Genomic DNA, 18,420 nt, shown 5'->3' on the forward strand with positions numbered 1-18,420 from the left:
AAGCTCACAACTTTACACCCTGCTTAATTCGTTGCAGTCTCACCAGGCTCCGTGCTCCGACAATTTGTGTCCATACTTAAACAAAACATAAATTTCTGGTGGATGTGATCTAGACACTTGCCTTAGTTCATTATTGTTCTTTGACAATGATCCACTCCGGTACATACCTTTTTAAATTTTTTTAATTTTTTTTAACAATCAGTAGAAGGGGGAAGAGGGAAGGGGAAGTTGCATCATGCAACAGGTAAGACTCGAACCCAAACATCACCCCTAGCAAGGAAGCACCTCATCTACTGGCCCAATCCTTGGTCTTACTCTGGTACGTACTTTATAGAATCAAATTTGAGAAAGTAAAGAGTCAGTATTGTTACTTCATTGTCCTAACTGTGGCATGAAAAACTCTTTTTCCCTTTCAATAGTTTGGCAAACTCCTAAACAGCCTTGCTAAGTTGGAACAATTAGAAATTCCAATTCATAGTCAAATGTGAAGCATGGCATGAATCTCTCGCTATTACAAATCCAGGAAGTTTGAGTTAAAATTAGGCTGTCCTTTTGGAGTTGTTTCCAAGAATTCAGTGGTTCCTCTTGCACTGGATATTTTATATCACTGCTGCAAAAAACCAGTATTATCATTTTCGAAAACATCTTTCCCTTTAGTTTAGAGCTGGACCAGCTAGCCCTTTTGATGAAAAAAAAGCTCGCTATACTTCAAAATGATGCAACACACTCACAGGTATACTCATTCCCTGGTAGCTGGCCATTGTTTGATGAGGTGATATTGTGCAGTTGCAACAACATTTTTTTGTATCCAAGGTTGCCTGTGAAGCATAAATGCTTCTATTGCGGCGTTGCATTCATATCGGATACTAAGGGTGCATTTGGTATCATTTTTGAATACTGTTTTCTGTTCTAGATTACCGAAGAAATGGAAAATGACATGGAAAACTTGTTTGGCAAACTATTTGTGACAACTGTGTTCCGATTTTTTTTTCTTCTATATTTTAGAACATCCCATTTCTAAGAAACACTTCTAACTTGCTTTTTGAATTTTTTAAAGTTATTTATACACAAAAATGAAAATTGGTGTTTTTTCAAATTTTCATTATCTATGTTTTTGGAAAATAAAAAATGCAAATAAAAATTAAAAATGGAAACAGAAACATCAAAATGAGAGTGATACGAAATAGACCCTATACTCATGTATTCATGCCCCTTGTTTCATCATTGCATTCAAAGTTCAAAATCATATGAAGTTAATGGTATACCTCTATTCTAATCCAGTGTAGCCCATGTTTTATAGATAAGCTGATTTAATTGTTGATTATTTTTTGTTTCAAGTTGGGGGAACGCATTAGATATTTACCTAAACCGGTAGGTCCCCATCCTTGGGTGTTGTAAGAAAATTGATTACAAAAGGGGAAATCGATGTCCACAATAAAATTACCTGTAATGTAAATGGATCATCATCTTGTCCCTCGTCCATTAACTTCAACAGTAGATATTTAATGGCAGGGGAGGTCCAGTTGCCTAACTCACAAACAACCTTACACTTTACCCAATAAAGAACGATAGTTTTCATATCAATATTCTGGAAAAAAAAAATATTGCTTTCTGATTTACATACGAGTGCATTACATACATACATCTGCATGTTTATAGTTTTACCATTGATAATTTCCTGAATACTATTTTTTTGAGAATTTTTCATATCAGGGTTTCATTTTGTGTCATCAGTATACCACATTTCTGTCTATGCTACCCTATTATTTGTTTTGAGAAGTCCATTCATACAAAGCACACCCATCCATTTGTTCTGCTTTTGCAGCATAAGAACTGATTTTTATTTTCCTCGTAATTTATTGTATTATATATTTTCCTGTTGACTATCTTCGTCATTGATAGTTTAAGCCAGCTCCACCTTTTAAATACTTTCCATTACCTTTCAGATTTGCTGATTACATATAGATCTTGTATTTTCATTAATAAAGAAAAAAGGATTTTTATTGATCAATATTGGGAAAAAAAAGGTTTTAACCACCCACTAGACATTTCTCAACCAAAGTTCCATTTTAACACACAGCCGTGTCTGTATAATGACAACTATAATAATGGGTTTCCTCCATTGTAGTTGATTATGGGCAGTTTCATCGCTGATGGTGGCAAGGAATCAAAGGCAATAAATCAAATGGAACAGCTGTCAGCTCCGTCAAAGCTCTTCCCAGTTGGTGGTGGTGGTGGTGGTGCAACAGGTGCTACCAGCCCGCCATCGCATGGGCCGCTCAGTGAGTCATCTGGTGGACCTGGGAGCCCACTCAACCACAGCACAGGAGCTTACAACAACAGTAACCCCCAAGGCATGTTGACCATGCCATGGAGGTGATCTTTCTGTGGAGCTTGGCTTTCGTTCACCCTTTGAGAGACCCCGTTTGTAAGTTAAGTGCACGCATTGTGTAATTTTAGTGGTGCAGAATAAAGACAACTGGTGACTTGACTTTGCAGTGTGACCTTGGTCTTGTTAGGAGTAGCGAACCTTTGTAGTGACAGTTGGTGCCTTTCTCCAATTGTGTTGATAAGTTATTAATTAGGTGTGTTAGTAAGGTTCTATAGAACAGCTCATGGTGATTGTAGTATGTCGGTGTTTTGGCTGTTGTAGTCTCTTTTTTTATTTTTAATTTATTTTTTGTTGAGAATAGTAGAGTCTCAGTTGTTGTCCATTAGATTTAAATGGTACCAAACTGTCTCCTTTGTTTTGTTTCTCCAGTGATCAAGTTTTAGGTTTCCTTAATGATTCTAGCCCATTTCTCCTGGTAGTTTTTGCTTGGTTAATACTGTCGTACTAGTAAATTGCAGTTTCTTCATCCAAGATTTGTTGCAGAACTTGTGACCATTTCAATGCCTTTGTCTTGCTTTCCCAGTTGTTTTGGGTGGCACAGTTTGTCAGAGGTAATATTTAATGGAAGTATCTAAATGCATCACGAAAAAATTGTTGGATATCCTGTACCTTTCGACACCCAAATTTAAATTTTGTTGATTTTTGTTTGATGCACCCAAAATTAGTTCACCTTACCTTTACACACCCTCCACATATCCGGCCTGCCAACGCCACCTTCTCCCTCTCAGACTTGAACCCTAACCCCCACTGTTGCCATTAGAGAGCCTTGAGGGGAAGAGATAGAATTGCACAGAAAGGAGGGATAAGTCGATTTGCAATAAGGGAGGAGAGTGCGATTGGTTGGGAGAAGGGGATAGGGTGGTGGTAAGTTGGGGAGGTGTCTGGTTGATGCCGAACAATGGGAAAGCGTGGGGCCATGACAGGAAGATCTAGGTAGGGACTGGCCAGAATTAGGGAGGATTTTTTTGTCCTTTTTAATAATTTAACTTGGTAAAATGATATTAAAGAGGAGTGATATTCAAACAAAATTTTCTCACAAAATTTAAGAAAAGAATGATGTGATAATAAGATTCTTATACTTAAATGATGGATATGTCAACTCCCCATAAATAGATATAAATGAGATTCCTCAAAAAACAAGATACAAATAAGATACATCATTTGTATGAATTTTTTAACACAAAATTTGTTTCCATAGAGCATTACTCTAAACAAAATTATGAAAGGTGGAATGTCCAATAATTTATTATTATTATTATTATTATTATTATTATTATTATTATTATTAGTATTATTATTATTATTATTATTTTTAAAGGATGCATTTTGAGGCTCCCAGGTGTGCTAGCTCAAACTCAAATTCCAGCCTATTAATCCCATCTTGTTAACACCCAGGCAAACAGCATGGTTTCTCAGCTTACTAGCCCTAGGCTTGAGGTCGAAGAGTTGAGCTGGGTCAGGGCAAATTAGCAGAGGTAGATCTACTCTTTTTACATACCTGTTTTCTCAGCAATCAAAGTTCAAACTAGGCGAATTCACTTCGGGCTTTAGATACTCCCGCAAATCAAATCAAATCAAATCAAATCTCCTTTGATAGAGACACAGTGGTTGTTCATAGAAATAAAAAGAGGATCTCTGATCACATTTTTCAACACTACCAAAAAAATCTAAACCCCTAGCTGTGTCCCTATTTTACTGCCTATGAAGGAACTGCCCTTATACAGTAGTAAATACAGCTGCTAAAAAGATTATATCGACAATAGATGCTCCAACTTACTTCCTGGCTCTCTTCAATAGGAAACGCAATGAAAGAACCCCAAGCGCAAGAGTCTGCCAAAACCAGCCTCTTGCATTCAAAGGATCCACTTTTTTTGCCAGATGCCATGCATACATAGCCTCTCCAATATGAGCTGTTGTAGCCAAAATGAACACCATTCTCATTACCCACATAGACCGGAAGAAGAAGAGACAGAAATCTCTTAAAAGCGACACAGGTCCGAAAGCTGGCCAATATGCAGCAATAAATAGCAAAGTCATTCCAATTACACTAAACATCCATGTATATATTGTAGGCCCGTCCAAACTTCTCATTTTCCTCTCTTGAAAATATGATATGGTTGCGGCCATGCCCTCCTGAGGACTCACCATAGGGACATAGCCAAGCTCCTCCTTTGCTTTTAGGAAAGAGAAGTAATGAGTAACCCCAACCTGTCAAGAAATAAAACACACACAAATATATCAGATATGGTTCAGTACACAGTAGTGAAACTTGCAAAACCTAACAACAGATGTTAGAGAATGTTTCAAGTTTGTCTGGAAATGTGGGTGTTGAGATGGGGTGGAAGGAATTATGGTAAACCATGTGGGAAAGTGCAAGATCAATTGTAACTAGGCCAAGTGAGAACTGCAAAATTTTAGGAAACTGCCGAGTGGCAATAGGACGTATGCATCAAAGTGACGATATGTTGCATTAACCACTTAAATTGAAACCAGTATAGGGGTATATAAATGACCCTTTATAAGATCCAAGTAGGAAGTGATTTTATGTTATGTTGCGTTGTGTAAGGATACTTTTGTACTTTAGACTGTACTACCATAATATATGGGAAAAAACCCCTAATATAAGGGAGATAACCCTTCTGTCTGATTTATTTTATTTTTGGATTGGCACTAGGTGTGAGGATCAAAGCCCGACTAATCCGTAGGGATGCACAGGCTCTCGGCAAGGAGTTTCCTTCAAGTGCACCACCATTAATTCAAGGGTTTTTCCCTAGTCCGGTGGCCCCAAGGAATTGTTAGTACCTAAGAGGTTTCGATCCCTGAACCTTGAAGGGAGCCCACCCCCAAGACCCAATGTTTGTTGTTTTTGTAAGCAGTAAGGAATGCTTTACAAGTCTACAATTATATTCAACCAGAAACCGAGGTAATTTAGAAGTGAACCTCGTGCACTTCAGTAGGAAGCATCAATGGTTGAGGAAGCCACCATCGGTTCAACCATGGATATAAGATAGTGTAGACCAACTGGAATATCCTTCCCAGAACAAGAGCATGCGAGACAGCTAATGACCGCTTTGGCAGGTCATACTCAAGGCTCTGGAGTAGTGGGCGAAGGAATTCAAAACTATTGACTGGAGACACTGTAAATCATTGCCTAATATTAAACCATTGCATGGAAAACAGTTAAATATCAAACACAGTTGACTCTAGTCACTAATCAGTTTTTCACATTCAAGTAGTCCTTCCTTGGAATCAAGGGTTAATCAATAACTTCAATGGACAATACTATACAAACTAACAAATCTTACTAACTTTTCTCACAGATATGTGACACGCAGTCATAAGACTTCGGTATTTGAAATGGGACCCACTCAAATAATATAATAGGTACAAATCATGTGACTTTGTAAGTTGTGTTAGTTTGTATAGCATTACTCAACTTTAATAGCTCTAGTTGCCACGAAATAAGTAAATATTTCTAAGCAAATGGATTGAATATTACCATCTGATATAAAGTATGGTTGACCAGCAGCTATTGGATGTCCTTCCCTCTGGGGAATGTCATCCAAGAGTCCCATACTAGCCAATATTAGGGCCAGAGCAAGGTTATCTATATAAACCTAGTCTGACTTCACTCTTTCTTCACCAATTTTGAATGGCAGCAAACCTAACTTCGAAAGATTTATAATGCGGGGGAGATGTCTCTCCTCACCTGGTCCATAGATAGCAGCCGGACGAATTGCGCATGTATAGAGATTTCCATTCTTCTTCCTACATAGCATAGAAACATCGTACATAAATCAGAATCTTACAAACTAGACGAGGTCAGGTCAAGCATTGAAATTTATGTGTTGATTCTCTTTCTCTAAAGGCGCGAAGAACTTGATACTACCAATCTGAAAAGGGAGGATATTTTCATCAATCTGAGTTTGACTTTCTTATGCTATTTTCCAGATAACAAACAAAATTTTGAAAAGTAAGAATGCATAATTCTTCAATATAACCTGAATAAGTAAATTGAAGAGAGAAAACAACTAAGATGAAGTTCTCAACAGTCAACAATAATTTCCACAAAGAACCCTGTACCTGTAGTAGGGGTCTAGTAAGAATTGCATCTGAAACACTGTCTTCTTACTCAGATTGCTGGGATTTGCAAGATTAAAGAAGGGAATTCAATGAGTCATAAGAAAGTTGAATGACTTTTCTAAACAAAGGCAGTGTCTTATAGATCTGCTTGAGGCAATGCACGTCAGAATCATTTTTACACTGTTCAAGGTACTGCTTTTTCATGTTTATTTAAGGTGTCTTGTTAGGATCACAAGTTATGCATACTCTTTTAACCGCTATTTAATAGATCACAACATTGTTCTCTATGCTACTTCTATAGTTCAAAAATATATTATGGAAAATTTCATATTCATGTTAGTAGATGCTTGACACATACCAACCCATTTGCTAATACATAAAAGTGACAATTTATTTGTTTATTTATTTTTTAAACCAGTTGAAACTTGAAGCCAAGAACAACAAGAGTCATAAAAATATAGTTAAAGAAGTGAGAAGCACACCTCCTGAACAAGATGTCAAAGACAGCCCGACTGGTGAACTTGTGAAAATAAAATTACTTACTTGAGAGGGCGCCCATTGCTCTTTAGAACTAACTGTTCAGCAAACATTTGCTGCGGCTGTATGGATCAACATAATCATCAAGAGGGAAATAAGGTAAGGTTTCATTGCCATTGATAATCTCCTTACCCCCAAACACAACGTTGTATGTGCTCACATAAACAAGCCTCTTAACGCCATGCTCAACACAAGCCTCCAAGACATGGCAAGTTCCGTTTATATTCACATCATCCACGCGGCCAAATTGGAGCATTTCTTTCCCAGACATGCCATATGAAGCACGGTGAAAAACACAATCTGCGCCGTGTAATGCTTTTTGAACATCTTGTTTGCGGGTGACATCTCCTATCATTATAAGAATTTGGCTAAGAAAGTTGCAGCCAATATGACTATGACTATGACTATGACTATGACTATCAATGGCAGTTAATATCATATTCATAGCAAAGGCAATCTAAGCAAATGTGTGTGAGATACAGTCATACAGCACATATTAGTTTTATTAAACAGATTCTGAAGCAATCATGTTTTGTAGATTCAAAACAATGTGTGGACTATGTTATGAACTAAATATGCAAGAGAAGGAAGAAAATATTGCATCTGGCGGAAGCTTCCAAGTGCTTCATTTGGTTGCTGAGAAAGATGAGGAAAAGAAAAGAGCAACTTAAAAAAAATTTAATTTCACTACTCGGATCATCTGTTTCTGGGAAACAAAACAACACAACTTGCAAGATTCAAAAATTAATCTATTTATTTTATTTTCCTCATTTTCAGAGTTACCAGAACAGACAATCCACTGGATCTCATTGAGGGCAACAATCCATCTTTAACTTGACTAATTACTTTACTTGGATCAGTATTCTAATACATGTATGTATGTATGTATGTATGTATGTATGTATAAATTAAAAATCCTACACAATGATCCTGAATCAAGTAATCAAAGAATTGTTCGGCAGAAACGGAACTCAAGATCCTGATTCATCATTTTCAGGGAAACAAAAAAAGAAAAGAAAAAAGAAAGAAGACCAGAGAGAGAGAGAGAGAGATGCCTGGGATGCAGTGGACTCCCTTGTTGAGGAGATGATGGGAGCAGGGAGAAGTGGTACAAAGGTCAAAGGTCCGAACTTGGTGAGCACCCCTTCTTAAGAGCTCCAAGCAAAGACTAGACCCAACAAATCCAAGCCCTCCGGCTACCACGAAGGTTTGACCCTCTATCCCCTCGTTCTCGCTCAAATGCATCTCTCTCTCTCTCTCTCTCTCTCTCTCTCTAGCTCTCTGTCTTTCTGTTTTTGTTTCTGCAGAAAACAGGCCCCGTTTGCGAAGTGAAATATTTTTTTTTTTAATGTTAAAATTTAGAAGAATATAAAATAGATTAAAATGATGAATAACATTTAATTCAGGGTAATGCACTAATAAATCTTAAATTAATAACTTATATTTATATGTATAACATATAATAAATATATAAAATTATATATTTCATGAGTGTTCCACACGTGTCGTGGTTAGTATTTTTTGAAAATTAACGTGTCGGCGTATCCGTGTCGTGTCACGTGTCTGTGTCCATACTTCTTAGTTTAATATTAAGTTTTGGCTAGGGACTGAGTTCTTTATCTATATTTCGATTCTTTTACTTTGGCCCAAGATTTTGTTGATTGTTATTATTCATGATCAACTTAATTTTATGTGAAAGAGACTAGCCTTGAAAGGTTAAACGCTTAGCTGGGAGATAAAATTTCAAGTTTAACTCTCGAAATTCCAAATTCATAACACTTTGACCAGAGATTTAGAGAAGAAGCTTAAGAGGGTTATATGAACAAGTTGTGGGAGACCATGGAAGGAAAAGATTCGCATGCAAATGGAAACTCATCGGCAAAGTTTCAAGATGAAATGGAAAAAGGGCAGTATTGCGATCCTTTTGAAACGTCACTGGTCCCAAGTACAAGCAATTTGGATGGGCCCTTCATGATGCCCCTTTTACCGGTTCCAAATGCGTCACAGTCTAATTCAAAGGCATCTGTTATCTTGACTGGAACAGCTACAAGAGGGGGAACTGTACCAGCTGTTGGAGCTGTGGACATTGGTGTTAGCAAATCTGCCTATGTTTTTTCAAGTTGCTCTGCCTGGGGTCAGAAAGGATCCTGGTTTGTTTCTCTCTTTTTCTTAAATTTTTGCTATATTTATAGAGAAATTATGATAACATTAATTGTCGTACTATTTAATAGTCCTTGCTTACCAACAAGGCAACTCCTTTAAGTTACAGGGGATTAAAAATCCAAGTTTTTCTTAATGCTGAACTGGGTCAAAAAGATTCTATTGCATCTAAGGATGAGAAGACATGTTCTTTCTATCCAGTGCAAGGAATCCAAGGCATTGGGCTACCCTGTGTGTTTTTGCATCTTCTGGCATAAATATTTTTATGCTGCTGGAGTATCTATGTCATTTGGGCACGAGTCTGATTCTTGGAGACAACCCTGTACACCTGACACTTTGATCTAGTGCATTTAACGTAATTGCAACTGATGCCTGTAGCAATATAATGCTTTCAAGCAATTTTCTCTTGGATAGTGTTTCCTTTCCCTTGCCTTGTTCTAAATTTTTTAAAAACTTAAAATATTGCCTATTTGGCAAGCAAGACGGCCTTTTTTCTTTTTGTAAGCATAAATTTATTACCAAAACCACCTTAAAGGGGCGAAAACCCTATATAAAAACTGAAGCCTAGAAACTAAACTTCTGTGTGCATATACAAATCACTTAGAAAATTGCACTCAAAACAAAACCAAGAAAGGACAAAACCTATGAGGAAGTAGGACGTCATATACTACATAAACTTACATACATGCCAACAAATCTAGGCATGAGCATGGCCAGACACTCAAAGGACTATAAGCACGTTATTTTTTATGGTATGGAACTGCATGTTACACAGACCACCAAAACATCTTGTAAGGATGGATATACAGCAGCCTAGGCTTACTATTCTGCATAAAACTACATATCTGCCAAACATGTTATTTAGATTGATAAGACTGTGTAAGGAACCCTCTTGACTCTACCGGAAAAAAATCTGCAAAGAAGGTGGTAAGAACACTATGCTGCACCACCAGGTTTACAATTGTTGGATGAAAAATGGCACTGCCAGTTAATGGATCTGCATTCTTGGAAATTATGGAGGCTACTAATTAGTTATGGGTTTCGTTTTTATTTTTTATGACAGGCATTATCTAGACAACCTTCATAGAAAGAGAATCACAAGGTTTGTCTCCAGCGTGTGGTCAACTTGCTCAGTATGTACTTAGGTTTGGATAATTCCCGAAAGGCCAGCAGTAAAATAGAAGTGCAGGAGTTATCTAGACAACCTTTATAGAAAGAGATTCACGAGATTCGTCTCCAGCACGTGGTCAATTTGTTTACTAAAATTTTGTAGTGGAATCTATAAATAGGATAGTTTGAAATTATTTGTTCAGAACATACTTTGGTGCAATTATGTATGTCTTGAGAGTCAATAAACAATTGCTTTATGGTGCATTTATGCTTAGTTTATTTTTCAGAACGTACTTTGGTGCATTTACGTATGCCTTGGGAGTGGATAAACAATTGCTTTATGGTGCATTTATCCTTAGTTTATCTTTGTTTTTGCATTAGACCATTTAAATTTAGTTAATAACTATGACTACTCTTTTGCTTCAAGAAACATGTACACACATGGTATGCATGATCTTCTATTTTTAGTCTTTCACGAGTTAAAACCAAAATCTGTCTTGCACTTGGGATAATGTAATTGTATTTCATTTGAGTGATCTAAAAAATCTTTTTCTTTGCTCTTTTGGTGGCTTTCTTTACAAGACTCTGTGTTTACTTTTAAGAACTTGATAGCATCTATTCTAGCAGGTCAGTTCAGCTGTGAGATTGAACGTGATGGAAAGGTCCATGTACGGGGTGTGACATCAACTGGTGGAAAAACTGTTTTGAGACATTCCCGTATTTATGAAATGAAATTTCAGCAACAATGCCCACCCGGACCATTCACACTTTCTTTCAGTCCGCCAGGACCTGTTGATCCAAGGCTTTTTTCACCCCACTTCAGATCTGATGGTATTCTTGAAGCTGTCGTCCTGAAATACGAGTAATGTTGGAAAATTTGGTTTATAACACTGCAGGAATTTTAACTTTTAGTGGCGTTTAAAAAACGCCACTGTAAGCGTCAAAAACGCCGCCAATTCTTTTTGTGACGCTTAGCCCCGAACGCCGAGGACGCGGCCGTCGCTATAACTTTATGACGTTTTAAAAACGTCGTGATATTAATATAGGCGGCGTTTTTAAAAACGCCGCGAAATGTCCTACTAAACTCATGCTGACGTCATTAGCGGCATTTAGCGACGTTTTTGGAAAAACGCCGTCATATCTTCTTGCATAAATTTGACCGTTAGTATGTAGGGTGTAAGAGGCGTTCGTAAAAACGCCGTCATATCCTCTTCTTTTTTTTTTTTGAAATTAGGCTAATTTTATTTGATTGAACTAAAAAAATATAGATCATTCCAAATATAAATAACACCCAGCTCATTAACCCAAATTGTTTAATTCCATTTTATCCACATAATATAAACCATGTTACAATGCTTCCTCCAATAGTTATTTGATGCCGCCTTATAATCGTGTTGCACATCAGAAGAAGCCGCAAATTAACAGTTATTACAAACATGGTTTACATTTTTGCTGACATCCCAAAGGCCAAACATCTTGCCATTCGAATCAACACTGTTAGAACCGGAAGTGATCACAAAATTGTATATGACTAATGATTGGTAAATGAAAACAAAGCCAAGGTCACCACAACTCTCCATTTGAAAAAGGTATTTCTTATTCCCTCCTTGTACAACTGGGGGTACTTTTTGGAAAGGGAAGCACTGACATCCTGCCAAAGAACATATGTGATCATTCAGTCACATTTAGATTGGTTGCAAAAATAAATGACAAAAAAACGAAATGTGAAATAAAAATTGTGAAACACCCATAACCAACTTTATCCAAAAACAGTTTTGACTTTGATATAAACTATATACTTAACATTGTGAAATGTGAAACACCCATAACCAACTTTATCAACCTAATATTCTAAGCAGCAATGGTGCATATATAGCATGCCATGTACCTATAAAAATTCTAGTAGAAAACTATGGTGTTTATAAACTTTTCATTGCTTTTGTTTATAAACTATGTAAGACACTGGACATCATATAATTCCAAGATTTTACCCTTTCATGTCAGTCCGACCATATGTTGTTTTCAAGCCCACTACACCACAAAGGAAAGAAGGAATACGAACTGAACCTGTATTTTGCATTAATAAAGCAATATCAATAATTGTCTTGAAAAATAAAGAGAATCAGTTGAAGACAAGATGACAAATTTGTACAACCTCCACCATCTGTTCCTAGTGCAGCTGAACAAAGCCCAGAAGCTACAATTGCTGCTGGGCCTGAGGAAGATCCACCTGTATACCTTTTTGGATCATGTGGGTTTCTTGTTGTTCTGTCATTATGAGCAGATTTGTGAAAGATATTTGTCAATGATAGCAATTTAGAAGTCAATGAAAGAAGTGATGGAGATAAAAAGGTGAATGGATAAATCATGTTCTTAAAAATAATAAATAAATAAAAAACTATAATGTGAGACGATTTAAGTTCATGTAAGCAAGATCTAAAGCCAATGAATCACTTTTATTAATAATAGGTTCATTTAACTGGAAACAAAAAATCAGGAACTAAGCCAACCGTGGTTCAAATTATATAAGATAAACATAATCTTGGCCATTTATGTCCAAACAATATATTTATTCTGTCAAAAAAAATCACTTAAGTTATAACTTATGTGGCTCATGAGGTTAGCATATATGCAAAAGTGGATAACCAGTAAATCATATAAATAATAATTGGACGCAAGACATTTGATAATATAAGTTTTCCAAGAATAACGTGCAAACAAAAGGCAATATGCTGAGATATTTCTCCAAACTAAAAATCTAACATGTTCAATATATGAAGCACCATTGTTATGTGGGGTCCATTTAAATAATTCTAAGAACATTGCAAAGACTTAAACATCGGGGTATAAAGCAATTTTAAGCAGATAAATAAATCAAATATAATTCTAAGATGCAAGATACGTTATAAATTAAGTAGCCTTTGTAAAGCTAACGCGCTACCAGCAGGTAATACGCTGAATATAACAGTCTTATTTCTCCATTCAACAATCTCTGCAGTCACCTTGTCATGCATGCATGTCGAACACTGAAATCATATTTATCTCTTTGTTTACATAGCTACTACATGGAATCTTACCCATAGTTTGCATTATTTCCTGTTGTTCCTAGACCCATTTCATGCATATTTGCCTTTCCAACAAAAATAACACCACAGCTACATAACCTTGATACAGAAACTGCATCTTTTTTAATAGGTCGCACCTCATGAAACCACGTCGTTGCACCTGTTTGTCATAGAATACTGAGCTACATTTGTAAATTGAGTAAGAAAACTTCATGTTCAATAGAGAGAGCTTGAGCAAACCTACAATGCACACAGAATAAGAGAGACTATTATTACAAAGAATTGCAACACTTGTTTGCTTTTCTTGTTGATAAATGAAAAGTGCTTCAATTGTGTTTTGAGCACAAATGAGGATTTAATATCGAAAATGGCAAGCATGATAAAATAACTTACTCGAAGTAATTGCCCTGGAAGAATGTAGAAACCCGGAAGAAGAAGATAATACAGCTGCTGGAACGCCAGTTGCATTCTGTGATGAGATCATTTGTAAAGACCGAGAGACAACTGGAGGCAAAGAACATCTTAGATGTGTAAATTAAAATAAATAAATAAAACCAATAAAAGAATAATTTTATTGAAAACAATACATACAATGCCTTCTAAGGATGTACAGACGTCTATAAAGCTTACTTCAATCTGATTTATTCATTTTTGGAGGAGACTTTTTATTTTTTGGTAGATATTATAGGAGTTACATTTTAGGGAAGGGATTTAGTTTTGGGGTTCTTGTGTCTAATTAATTTTTTTTCTTTTGCTGTACAGGGGTGACACCCCCTTGGTGTCCATCTGATACAATTCCGTACTTATTCATAAAAAATAAAATACAATGTAATACCTTCTGAGGATTAGGAATATCACTCAAGGAAACATTTGAAGAATTCCCAGGGGGTGAAATTGGTTTTGGGAAAATGCCTAAAGTGGAATGTGCTTTATGCCTGTCACCGAGTAAACCTTGGTGTATTTGTTGCACCGGGAGGGAAGAAGAGAGTTGCTTCCCATGCTGTGAGGACCTAGGTCCCACTAACTGCCACAAGGAATCAGGCATCTAATGTAATAAAAACAAAAAATAAAAACAAAAACACGAACCGCTAGAGAATGCTTCGCTTAATAAACTAAAGCAGCTCAAGCACAAAAAATGAGAATACAGAACACAGAGGCACTATCTTCTAAAAGTAAGAATACATGCAACCAGACATATCCGAGGCAAAAAACTATACACAGAAAATGGGGTCACTGAAAACAACTTGGTACGGCATGGCAGACTCCAACTAATAGCACAAATACAAAGCAGCACTTTAAAGATCATTTAATCTTCTACATGCTCAAGAATTCCCCAATCCTAAAATGTATTTCAAGAAAAATTAACAGCTTGATTGGAAACAAATTATTGATAGGGAGTATGACGACAACCCTACTTATTGGTGTAGTCATTGGTCTTATTTGCAATGACTGGCCACCTCAACTCAATCTACAAAGGACATGGCTGTACATGAAGATACAGAGATATATATGTTGTGTGTGTGTGTGTGTTTTCTTTTTCTCAGTTATCTTATATGTCTTTTACATAAGAATTTAAGAAGATCAGGTTGAATTTTCTCGTAACCCTATTTGACTAGTAAGATAATTGCAAGTACATCCATTCTTCATAATACCATAACAATTTTATAGAACATCATAATAAATTAAAAGAACAAGGCTCTTTTATTGAAGCCAGCTATGGCTTCTAGCACTACTGGCGACAAGAAAAGAAGGCGGAGAACAAGAAGGGATCTTGAAGAAGATTGAAGCATGTTAGGGCTTTAAAATAACATTCCATTCTAACAAAAAATATCAAACACAATAATAGTTCAACTAAAGTCAATCCAACAAGAAATAAATTTATCAAACTGATTGGTGTTTATGGGGTCTAAATACATTGCATGGGTCAATAGAAGAAACTAATTTTATACCTCCACCATCTCCACTGTAGTGGGAATAGAACCACTGTGGGGATCAGTAAAAGAACTGCTGCCTCCATTTGATATCAAGTGGCTTGATGATATTCTAGCCAGAGTATGCTCTATAAATGCAATAAGCTCTACATGAGTACCATGTAAATGAGATATTTGCAAAATATGATTGCAAAGCAGTGGCAGATCCACCAGGCGGTCAAGAAACTGCTCCAAAGTCAAGATTCCATAAGCAAATTTTCATTCTATGCATTTTTGTTCCCATGTTCTCAATAAATTTTCATTTTATGCATTTTTGTTTCCAACTATTCAATCACTTTGAGAAGAGTAAATGGTTAGTATAATTAATATCACTCCCTATATTATGGTTTGGACTTTGAATAAGAATAAATGCCTCCCATTCAAACTACATATTCAAATATAAAATATAACTCTAAATTTTCCATCATGTTTATATTAGCTTCATGTAAATGATTTCTATGAAATCTTGAAAATGAAACTTTCTATTTATGTAGCATAAACATCAAACTATTCAGCAAAGCAATTCAACATGGAGTAGATGACATCCTACTGTGAAATCAACATAATTAACCAAAGCAAAATTTTGGATTACAATGCCAATCATAAAGTAACAAAATTTTGTGGTGCTGTTTTCTCTGAATTTGGACCATCAAGGAGAATTGATGCGTCACACCCCTACATCATATCCAATTACAAAATAAATTCGGAGACATGCTTATGAAATGTAAAACAAAGTATTTATGTAATCTTGTTAACCTTTCATGTTCATTTCTTCAAAAAGAAATTAGCATAGGGGAAGTTAGTATGTCCTACCCTTCTTTTAATTAGTGTGTTAGTTGGTACGCTAATTAGTGTTTTTGAATTACTCTTTTACTCCTTATTAAGCATTAGGGAAGAAGTAACAGCCCAATTTTTTTGAGATCCAAGACCTAACATTAAATGAAGTATAGGTCTTAAAGGCTTTAAACAATTGCTGCATGTCCCAAAAAGAAAATTTTTAAATTTTTTTTGGCTGAATCTTGAGTAGAGTAGTAATTTGCCCATAAGTTGAACTGTCTGGAAGCCGACAAGGGAGATGATCAAACTCATACCTCTCAAAGACTCAAAGTCAATGGTCCGTATTGCTAAAACACAGAAAAACAAGCCAACCATATTAATCAATATGCTAGAACAGTTTCTTCTGTTTTTCTCATTAGATATCATAGACCAATTCTATTAATAATAGTTGAACCTGATAAATAATCAAGCATTACAACAATGTCTTCATGTATAGCAACTACTCATGTATACTCAAGCAAATTGATAAGTCAAGCAAACAATGAATGAGCTTTTCCCACAAGTGTCACACTAAAACTGAAGAAGCTTTCCAAAGAACAAACTAAAGATAAACTCGCTCAGTTATAGTAATTCATTCAGAATCATTACACCAAAGCAAGTTGATTAGCCAATGTTAAAACCCTTGAATAAACTAACTTACAAACTATAAAGCCAGAATGACAAACAAAACAAAATACCAAAATTCATGTACTTGAGCAAAAAGTTGCTCAACGACTCCAAATGCAACATGCTCCCAGCTAACTCAAAAAATTCAACATTTCAATAAGTACAACAAAAAACTAATAAGTTACGAATTACAAGGACAACATTAGTATAGTCAAAGCATATAGGAGAACTGCCCCCTTGGTAGACACAGGAACACGCCTCAATAGATATGGGCACATGCACGTTGACACTTACATATTGAATCTAAGACAAATATATGTGAACTTCATTCTAAAAGGAAAAACAATGACACTTTAACACCCAACTCACACAACAGACAATAAATGTTAACAACCTTGCAATATCAGAATTTAGTTTCAGCCCTGCAATAGCACCTTGAGCATATTGAAGCAGCCCTTCCCGCTTAACCTGAAATAAAAACAAAGGGTCAGGGACCAAAGGTCAATAAACTCATCAGTTTTGGTCTGAAAAAATACTGTAAACTATATAGATGCTTCTAAATGGAGGGATGTGCATGTTGTCTGTACCAGTACTTCCAACTCATAGCTTGAGAAAGCTTTTGCCAAATTTTGCATGCAGCACATTGTTGTTTTATGAACTTCCTTTCCTCCTGTGAAACAAAGCCTAAATACAACCATATTAGGAACATATTTTGCCTAAAATTCCATCAATAACTTTTTACCCATTCGGGAGCTGGGCAGTGTAGAAAATAGATCAAATCGAAGAAGCTCTGCTCCATTATCGATCGGTGTCTATACAAATACGTGTATGTACATGAGAGAATCGATAAATATACATATATGTATATGTATATACAAAGTGGAAGAGATAAGGAGACGAGGTGCTAAGCCATGGAAGCTTGCATAGATGGTGGTGGCGGTGGAGCTTTGAAATCGAGAGAGAGAGAAATCGAAATCGCTTTAAGATGAAATCAAAGATGAATCTCTGAGAGAGAAATCTAGAGAGAGAATCGAAATTGGGTGACAGTGCAGACCGATCTGAATCGAAATCGCGGTGGCGGTGCAGATCGATCTGAAACCGGTGAATCTGCGAGATTTGAATCGGTGAATCTGTGAAATCGGTGAATCGGTGAATCTCGCTACCTGGCTGGTGCAGATTGTGGTGGAGGTGGAACTTCGAAATCAATGAATCTGTGAGATTTGAATGTGAGATTCAAAAATAAGGGTTTAGAGAGGATTGAGAGAGAGGCGACGCGAGGATTCAATGTTTATGTCTGAAGACTGAGGGTTTACAAAGGCTTTACTCTCATATTCAAAATAGGCGCGTGTGACATACCGTATTTGGAGGCGTTTTCAAACGCCTTTGACCATAATACGGTGTCGTTTTAATTCACTAAACATACGACGTTTTTAAAACGTCGCTAAATGTTAATTAAAATGACGTTTAAGAAAACGCCGTTAAAAAAACGTCGTGAAAACCCTTATTTCTTGTAGTGTAAGGCTTATTTTGGGCCAACTTTGAGCCCAAAATGGAGGGGGCTCCAAACGTCTTTTGGGGTGGGTCTGAAGAGGTGACGTGTTCCTTGCCGCGTGGCAAGTCACACGGTGAAGACGGTTCGTCAAAACCATTTATGAGTGAA

The 18,420-nt window shown here is 36.4% G+C and overlaps 1 protein-coding gene and 2 pseudogenes across 6 annotated transcripts; 1 reads left to right on the forward strand and 2 right to left on the reverse strand.

Annotated features, from left to right (window-relative positions):
- Positions 1-3,956: 3,956 nt before the first annotated feature.
- LOC114304283 (uncharacterized) lies at positions 3,957-8,304 on the reverse strand (annotated as a pseudogene). The gene is made up of 5 exons (XR_014365331.1): positions 8,068-8,304; positions 7,019-7,360; positions 5,892-6,160; positions 5,333-5,529; positions 3,957-4,600 (listed from the first exon to the last, which is right to left on the reverse strand). The product of XR_014365331.1 is annotated as an uncharacterized LOC114304283 (transcript).
- Positions 8,305-8,851: 547 nt separating this feature from the next.
- Positions 8,852-11,148, forward strand: LOC145823135 (increased DNA methylation 3-like; annotated as a pseudogene).
- A 700-nt stretch (positions 11,149-11,848) lies between these two features.
- LOC114288031 (fatty acid amide hydrolase) lies at positions 11,849-18,102 on the reverse strand. Of its 5 annotated transcripts, XM_082922401.1 has the most exons (8): positions 17,348-18,102; positions 17,155-17,228; positions 14,183-14,371; positions 13,741-13,851; positions 13,360-13,587; positions 12,438-12,550; positions 12,274-12,349; positions 11,849-11,933 (listed from the first exon to the last, which is right to left on the reverse strand). In XM_082922401.1, the coding sequence occupies exons 5-8, from the start codon at positions 13,404-13,406 to the stop codon at positions 11,879-11,881; spliced, it is 291 nt and encodes a 96-aa protein (XP_082778527.1). In that variant the 5' UTR covers positions 13,407-13,587; positions 13,741-13,851; positions 14,183-14,371; positions 17,155-17,228; positions 17,348-18,102; the 3' UTR covers positions 11,849-11,878. The 5 variants fall into 5 exon arrangements, 3 of the variants coding, with proteins under 3 accessions (XP_082778527.1, XP_082778528.1, XP_082778526.1); XR_014365332.1 differs by lacking the exons at positions 17,155-17,228; positions 17,348-18,102 and adding an exon at positions 15,297-16,005 and having other exon boundaries at positions 11,859-11,933; positions 13,741-13,816; XM_082922402.1 differs by lacking the exons at positions 14,183-14,371; positions 17,155-17,228; positions 17,348-18,102 and adding an exon at positions 15,297-16,004 and having other exon boundaries at positions 13,741-13,816.
- Between the last annotated feature and the right edge of the window lie 318 nt (positions 18,103-18,420).

Source organism: Camellia sinensis, chromosome 3 (assembly GCF_055761805.1).
Source record: "Camellia sinensis isolate YWXY chromosome 3, ASM5576180v1, whole genome shotgun sequence".
In the NCBI taxonomy this organism is placed as follows: domain Eukaryota; kingdom Viridiplantae; phylum Streptophyta; class Magnoliopsida; order Ericales; family Theaceae; genus Camellia; species Camellia sinensis.